The sequence below is a fragment of the Melospiza melodia genome, chromosome 14, assembly GCF_035770615.1.
Source record: "Melospiza melodia melodia isolate bMelMel2 chromosome 14, bMelMel2.pri, whole genome shotgun sequence".
In the NCBI taxonomy this organism is placed as follows: Eukaryota; Metazoa; Chordata; class Aves; order Passeriformes; family Passerellidae; genus Melospiza; species Melospiza melodia.
In genome coordinates, this window is record NC_086207.1 from 9969403 (window position 1) to 9977783 (window position 8381).

General features: G+C 43.8%; 1 protein-coding gene across 1 annotated transcript; it reads right to left on the reverse strand.

Annotated features, from left to right (window-relative positions):
* Nucleotides 1-1665: 1665 nt before the first annotated feature.
* CCNI2 (cyclin I family member 2) lies at nucleotides 1666-7916 on the reverse strand. The gene is given in 9 exon segments (XM_063169205.1): nucleotides 1666-2715; nucleotides 2717-2852; nucleotides 2855-2993; nucleotides 3832-4062; nucleotides 5087-5227; nucleotides 6321-6392; nucleotides 7332-7375; nucleotides 7378-7457; nucleotides 7909-7916. Coding segments are annotated over 9 exon segments (1260 nt in total). The 3' UTR covers nucleotides 1666-2306.
* Between the last annotated feature and the right edge of the window lie 465 nt (nucleotides 7917-8381).

The window sequence follows — 8381 nt, forward strand, 5'->3', positions numbered from 1 at the left end:
TGGGCAAAACAATTGTTCCTGGCACTGCTGTGTGTGGGGAGTGTTCATCTTGTCACTCATTACTTGTCCAGGCGGGGAGGGAAAAGGTGTTGAAGCTTCTGACCCCGTACTGCTAGAAAAAGAAAGAGGATTGGTGCTATTCTCACTATCCAAAAATCTCCCTGTGTAACAAGAATGGTCCTGTGCAAGAGCAGCTCCTTCCTGTGCCTGGCAGCTCATCCTTTGGGGTAGGAAGCTCCACTCTGAGCAATGGCAGAATGAAGAGGTAAGTGACATTTTTAGCCTGTGGAAGCCAAGACAGAAGTGTTTGTTCCCTCATGGTAACTGCAGTGCTGGAGTAGGTGTGTGGAGGGAGCTGTGCTGCTAGAGAAGCAGCAGTGTGTCCTGGGAGCACAGGCAGCCTCCAGGTGAGCTGTTCCCATCCCAGTGTGGCATCTTGCACCCTGATTGGGAACATGGAGCCCTGAGGGGCCTTCCAGCACTGCCTTTATCTTTTGGGATTAACCCCTGTTAATGTGTACTTTTGCATGTTGATCACAGAGATGTGCAGAGACTTTGAAAAGCAAGTTTGTTCATGGGCTTTAACACCTCATCCAGCTGCAGGCAAGAGCGGTGTCCATAGGCTCACAGCTGTGAGGAGAAACAGGAGGTTGGGATTGTTGTGGTTTGGAGTTACAGCATGTTAATCACCGTGTGTAGAGCTCTGCTGCTGGTATTTCCATGGGTACACAGCTGGGGACAATGCTTGAGACAGGGCAAAGGGATGGGAGGGAAGCAGAGCCCATCACACAGCCACAATCTCAGTTTCCTGCAGGGATTGGTGTGGGCATCACCTTTCAGCTGGGCTGTTCCAGGGCCACAGAGAACAGGCAGACCAAGCTGATGTTTTATTTAGTGGAAACTATAAAAGACAACTCCCCTCCTCCCAAAGGCCAGGCAGTCAACTCACAGCTTATGAGAGAAAAGGAAGGCAATGCTCAGGGGGAGGGAAGAGCCCTAGCATTTAATGAGAACCTTTCCTGTGGTAGCATGAGTAAATACCATGTTCCAAACATGCTGCTGCCTGACCCCTGAGTATGTGGGGGCCTCACAAACATCATGTGGCCTAAACCAGCCCCAAGTCCTGCTCCTGCAGCATCCCAGGCCTGGGCAGGGCCCTCCCTCACCACAACATCCACAGCCTGAGGTAGCTTTGACCTGGCTCAAGGGAATTCTGTGGCTTTCACTGCTGGTTCAACTCATGTCTGTTCACACAGGTTATTTGCACTAAGTCTCCATTACTGGATGTTACTGGAACACTTGAGGGCCTCCTTTGTGGTTTCAAGAGCTGCATGGCTTTCTCCCTGCACACACAGAGCTCACTCTGGCAAATTTAACATTTGAGAAAGCATGAACAGCTGCTCAGCACATCAGTCCTGCATGGTTAGTGCAGGAATTCCTCTCCTACAAGATCAGACAATGAAGAAGGGGGGAAGGCCAGCAATGTTCTTCTTGCACTGACGAGTTCTGCAGTTGCACAGCTTTGTCTCCTTGCTCCTGTCCCATCTCTGTCTCACAGTTATTTATCCTGTCATTACATGAGGCACCTGCTCAGTATTTAGCCTGTGCCAGTCCATATGAACCCCCTCCTGTTCTGTGACAGGATGGCAGGTGTGGTGCTGTTACCCATCCCATACTGGCTGGAATATACCCTCAAACCAGGCTAACAATCACCTAAAAATGCCTATTGGTTAAAACAAAACCTCCACTAATTTAAAAGGATTTGTGAAGCTGGTTTTTAAAAGTGCAAGAGTGGTTTATTCTGACCTTTGTGAAACTAGTTTGCTATGAAGATGAAGCAATTTGTAAGAAATAATGTGGTTGTAGTGGTGAGGGGAATTATTAAAGGCATTTTATTTTGTCTAGGCTGGTAAGACAGAATAAATTTTAAAAACCCCAACCAGCATGTGCTGGTTGGTGAGAGCTCAAGGCAATGGTGATTGTAGACAAGAAGTGATTTCCCACATTTCATAGGAACTGTGACAGAGTCTGTAATGGCCTAACCAGGAAAAAGCACAGATCCCAGCCCTGAACTGCAAGGTAAGGCCTTAAGGAAAACTGGAGGTTTCATTCAAGCTTCTCAGTGCTGAATGAAAGCCTTGGTTCCATCTGGGATCTCTTGCAGAGGCAGCAGTGGGGGCTGCCCATTCCTCGACAGCAGCAGCTCCTGTTCAGCTCCCATGGGCAGAGCCAGATCAGCTCTAATGAGAGAACAAGGGCATGAGCTGGATGAAAGGCTCAATCTGTCAAACTTCATCATGGCTATTTTAAAAATAAACTCTGAGGCATTTGGTTCTCCATGAAGTTTGTAGCTGCCTGCCAGCTGGAACCCTGGGCTGCAGGACTGTGACCAAGTCCCTTCTCTCCCCAGCTTTCTGTCTACACAATCTTAAAAGTGAGGGGTAGCACATACTGCTTAGGGAGGACATAAAAATAGACTGATAATACCAAGTGTCTTTGTCCTCTGAGAAGCACAGTGATACTTTTGCCTTGTTGTTCTGGCTGTTCTGTTTGTTGGGACCTGCTGGCTCTGCAGGTGCTGCTTCCAAGGCAGTAATTCTCCATAAATCCTTTCTGGGTGGCTGTAAGGGAGGACAGGAGCAGCTCAGTTGAGGGCAGGATCCTCCTGTGTTCATCCTCCCAGCACTCACATCCCCACCCTCACTGTGCAGGAGTGAATCCATCTCAGCATTCTTCAGTCTCAGGGGTTTGATCAGGAGTTTGGGCTGTAGTAGGTGTGAGAGGGGCTGAAACAGGCTGGGCTATAGCAGCCCTCAGCCTCCCTTGTTGGGAACTCTGCCATTCAGAAGGGGCTGGCAGGGTAGCCTTGCCTTGGGATGGCCCTGCACAGCTTGGCTGATGGGATAGGAAATATTAACAGAATTGGGTGCCTGCAAGCACATTAACTCCAGATCCACAAGCTCTTTGCAGTGCATGAATTCAGTGCTGTTCACCTGTAAAGAAAGATGCAGATTTATTATAAGTTCTGGATATGTGACTCTCTTGTCTGGCCACTGCTCCTGTCACTTTGTAATCGGGGGAGGGTAGGGACAGGCTGCATGCCTCAGCAATATGCTGCTGATCCTGATGGAAAACACTTATCCAGGAGCTCCTGATAACTACTCCTATAACTATGACTATCCCTTCTACTACACAGAACGTGGGCAATTGCTTCCTCTTTGCAGGAAACAGCAGGCAGGAGGGACAGCAGGAGGCCAGGTTATTTCAGACAAATTCAAGACCTCAAAATGGCTGGATGACAAGCTGACAGCCTGGGTCTTTACCCTTCTAAGTGTGCTTTCTTAAAAGGCATGTGTTCTATGAAACCGGGGGAAAGCTTTAAAAAAAAAAAAAGAAAGAAAAATAAATACAGCTTGTCTTGAATCATTAGAAGTCAAACTGGTTATATTTTTAGAGCTATGTGACTATACTAAAAAGTTTTCTCAGTGTTCAGAGGGAGGCTGAGGAAACTGGGCAGATTTCTAGGTGCTCTCAGACTCTCCCATCATGAGAGAATTTCTCCTGGCTCAGGATGCAGGCAGCTATCTGTGGCCAAGAATTTGGAACCCTCCCTACCCTGCCAAAGGGATGTCCCGCTCCTCAGTCCCACCCCTGAACTGCACTTTTGTTCCCTTTTGTTAGCACCAGCAAGGTCTGCAGCAAAGGCAGGACAAGAACACAAGTCTCAGGAGCTGCTGAAGTGCAATACTGGCTGTAAATACACGTGCCTTTATTCTTTATCATGTCCTGCCTTCAGGATTTGTGATGACCAAAGGCCATTTTGCTTCCTACCTGTGCTTTTTTTAGCAGATCAGTAGTAACAACAAACCAACCAGGAGTCTGCCTCTCCAGCTCCAAGGTGATGATCACCAAAACCAACGTGGAGCCCTTAAACTGCACAAGTTGGTGGCAGGCCATACAGTGCTGCAGCTGCTTGGTCAAGAGTGCAACGTGGAGGGAAGGATTCCTCTGAGGCAGTCTGGGTGGGAGATGGGGCCAGCTGGACATCACCATGGCATGGAACTGCAGAGAAGACCAAGTGTACATATATATATACACACATATATATATATATGAAAAGAAAGCTGAGGTTAGTGAAGTTTATATGTTTTCATGTCATCACCCTGAAGTACAGATGAATTTCATCTCATATCAGGAAACCTGAAGGCTTCCCCCACCTTTTTTTTGTGTTTTGTGTTCGTACTTGCCAACCATTGAACTGTTTTTCTGAGGTGATAATGAATGTACAAGGTCTATGTTTCCTAACAATTTCTGAGATTTCTACATTATTCAGATTGCTGTCCAGGAGATTGAGTTCAGGACAGCAGCTCCAAATCCAGTAAAACCAGTAACACTGAACTCTGAATTCACCAAGGAAACAAGCACCTACGAAAGGCAGTTTTCACAATCAGCAGCCTAAAATGGCTTAATATTTGCACATAATTTTAAAATAGGGATCCAGGATATGTTCATATCACATGAATTTTGCCTTACTAGTACATGATCGTTTCTTGAAGACAATTCATTGTTTCTATTAAATGTTTAGTAACTGCAATGTGAACTAAGTGCCAGACCAGGGTAGTCTCATTGCATAAATGAATAATTAGTGGGATGAAAAGGAAAATGGTTAAAGAAAAAAACTATGTGGGAAATGTAGCAAAACTCTGACAGCTTTGTATGTACAGTATTAAGAGAAGGGAAATAGTTAGAAATATTTTTGCAGCTTGTATTTAAAAAAAAATAAAGAAGGCATATAGTGCATTATGAGAATCTTTTTAATGTCCTTTCAGTTCTCCTATAAAGACAAGAGTAAATTTTTTTGAGCAAAATAGAAGGTTTTAAATAGTAGAAAATTTTAAAAAATTTTAAAAATATTATTACTGTAATATTCTTTAAATGGCTTGAAGATAGGTAGGAATAGGTAGTTTGCCAAGAATCTTGGGAAGGATGTGTGGGTGGGTGTGTGTGTGTGCATCTGTGTTTTTTAGTCTTATTTGATAAGGAGTTGTTTCTTTAAAGAAAAAACATTGCAAAACATAGTGCTTACAATGTTTAAGAGATCCATTGGTGTTTCTGTGTAAAGATCCCACTGAAGCTTATCCAGTATAATTCTTTCCATTCTCAAGATCTCGGCTGGAGAGTGTTTACATCTGCTCTGCACTGCTAGCGTCTGCACTGATGGTATTACCTGTAAAAAATTTTTAAAAATTAAAAAAAAAAATAAAGAAACCAACGTCCTATACAGTGCTGTGTGTGTTTCTCTGTGTTGTGAAGGGATCTGACAAGTTTACACAAGTTTATGTTAAGCAGAATGCTCATTCAGAAGATCCCATCCTAGGTACCTCCCATCCTAAATGAAGGGTGGTCCCTGCTCAGCCCAGGGCAGCTGCTGCAGATCCAGCCCACAGCAAGGATGATGCCAGGGGCCTCCCCAGTGTGGCATCAGTGATGCTCCTTCCCTGCTACCACTGGTTTTGCTCTGAGGAGGCTTCTGTCAGACTGTTTTACAAGGCCTGCTGTGGATGTCTTGTTTCCTGTGGTCATTGACACAGCTTATTCTATGTAGCTGAGAGGAAAAGAACAATAACCTCAGTGTAACACCACCTAAGAAAGGCTGTGAAGAACATTTCACTACCACAGTGGCTGTTTGAAGAGATGTGTATGTCTGACTCCAGCTCCTGCCTTTCCTCTTCTTTTGCAAAGCAGAAGGAAGAAAGGAGCAGGACTGCAATCTGAAATGCTTTTAGCTAATGCTTGTAAATGCCTGCAGAAGTGTATTTGCCATGAGAGCTATCCTGTGTAATTTCTCACTGGCTGCTGACTTTATTTTCTAATCTTGAGGTGCAGACATGAGTCAGTTCCTCACTGGGTTCAGAAACCAGTTTTGGCTCCAAGCAAACTCATCTATTGAAAGCTTCCTCTGAAGAGCCTCTGCTCTGTCACACCTGCTGTGCCCTCCCAGGAGGAATGGGAATTACATTCTGATGGGCATCTTGACTGTCCCCTCAGACTAAGCTCTACTGTGAGCCAAGGATTCTGAAAAGAGGAGAGGGGTTTGGGGACAGGACAGAAACACATCCATGACATAAACAAAAACAAGTCATCCAAAAAGGTCACAATTCTTTGGAGCAACAATGAAACAGGACTGAAAATCCTACTCTCACCTCTTTAGGACTATTTAGGGTAAACAAATTAGCACTCCTTCATTCATTGTGTTCAAGTTGATGAAAGATTTGGAAACATGAACAACTTTTAGTGTGTTTAAAATGAAACACATAGACCTCATATTTATTGGTTTCTGCTGCAAGGACAAGGCAGGAAATTGCCATGCACTGCAGATATTTTAATTGGGCCTGAAGGGAGAAGAAGAAAACACTGAGTAAAGAAGATAAGAGTCTTGGGGGAAATAATTGTCAATCTATGATACATACACAAGTTTCAGACTTTCATTTAAGTTACAGTTGCTTCTGAATTAATTTAGCTACAGAAGCTGGAAATAGAAGAAGGAAATTCAAAATGAAGCAGAATAAATCCTCTTATAGGTGCCATTTTTATTCATGTCTCTCACAACTTTTAGACTCTGCAAATGTCACAATATTTACACTGCAATGTTGCTCCTCACTTTCAGATATAGGTTCAGATTGTACTTCTTCAGGAAATGTTTCTTCATGGAAAGGGTTATTAAATATTGGAACAGGCTGTTCAGGGAGGTGGGAGAGTCAGCATCCCTGGGGGTGTTCAAGAAACTAGATGTGGCACTAAGTACTATGGTTTAGTTGATAGAGTGGTGATCACTCAAATTTTGGACTTGATGTTGGAGGCCTTTTCCAACCTAAATGATTCTGTGATTTTATATGCCAGTATCAACCTAAATAGAATGGGGAGCTGCAAGGCTCAGCTCAATTCCTACCTTTGCTGTAGCTTCAGTGGCAGAAAAGCTCAGCCCCACAGTTTAATTAAAAATAGTAGTCTAAAAACCAGAACATTAAAAATGATAATGCGAATAATTTCTGTTTAGCAGAGAAAACCAGAAGAGTTCTTTGCACTTACCACAGCAGTTGGACTGAGTTCACACAAACAATTCTAATGAGGTCAGTGGAACCTCATCAAACACTCAAGTTCATACATGTGTGTATATATATATTTGCTTAATGGCCTTCCCCAGCAACGACCCTGACTGCTCCCTAAATCTGCTGCTGAACATCATCCCTGCTTTGTGTATAAACTGATTACATGCTCCTTACATTCCCAGTCAGTAATCTAGCCAGGGAAAAGCTGACAGAGATCTTTACCTTTACTGATGCCAACAGCCTGTTGAAGATGCTGGTGGCTAAGGAAACGTTTATGGGTAAAACTGGAACTGGGAGCTGATTTCTGGAATCCAGAGAACTGCTTTTTGTAACCTGGCAGAGAGAGATCTGTGCCCCGAGGGGACGGAAAAGTTAGAAGAAAAATACAGTTAGTGCTTTGATGATTTTGTTAACATATCTGCAAAGGAAGACTCAAATCCTTTTAAGTGCTCTAATTAGCATTTTAGATGGCTGGAGGCTTGAAATTAAGGAAGTTGTCAGCTGTGTCCACAGAGGGAGGGCAAGGGTACGTTTTGGAGCAGTTTAAAGCACATGTTCCACTCATCAGCCTCAACAGAGAAACTGGAGTCAGGAGTAGGTTTTGATTTACTCTGCAAGAGTTTTAACAGCCCTTGGATTTGCTGAGTGTTGGGACCAGAGCCAGGTTTGTGACTCCCCAAAGGTACATGGCAAAATGTACTGAGATTTTTCTTTTTTATATCTTATTTGAAGCTGCATTGAGGTGAAAGGGAGGACCACGGCTGCTGTGAGAACAGCACCCAGGAGCCATGGAACACACCTGAGCATTGTTGTAGGAGAAATAAAAAGGCCAAGCAGCTACACAGAACAGACAAAATTAAACATCAACTTGTTTAATATTACTCATCCCATTATCTGTTCCACTATTTTGCTTAATTTGGTAGTAAAGGTACTAGGTAAAAAGTAGCATTTCTAGACTATTGCAAAGAAGAGACAAAGCTGTTAAGGCACTTCTGTGCATTCTTCCATGGTTCTGCTGCGCTTACAGAAGCAGCCAAGCAAAACTGTTTTGCATTGTACACAGAGGTGTCCTGTAGCTTCCTGAGGCAGCTTGGAATGGGGCTGGGTTTCTGTTAGGCCTCAGTGAATTCCATCTTCTCCCACCTTAACAGATGGAATTCACAGACAGTGCTGAACACAATTAATATGTCAAATTTATGGTTTTACCATCAATTGGCTGCTCTTACCTGCTCTACCACATTATCCCAAACTATTTCACATTTCCCAAAACTA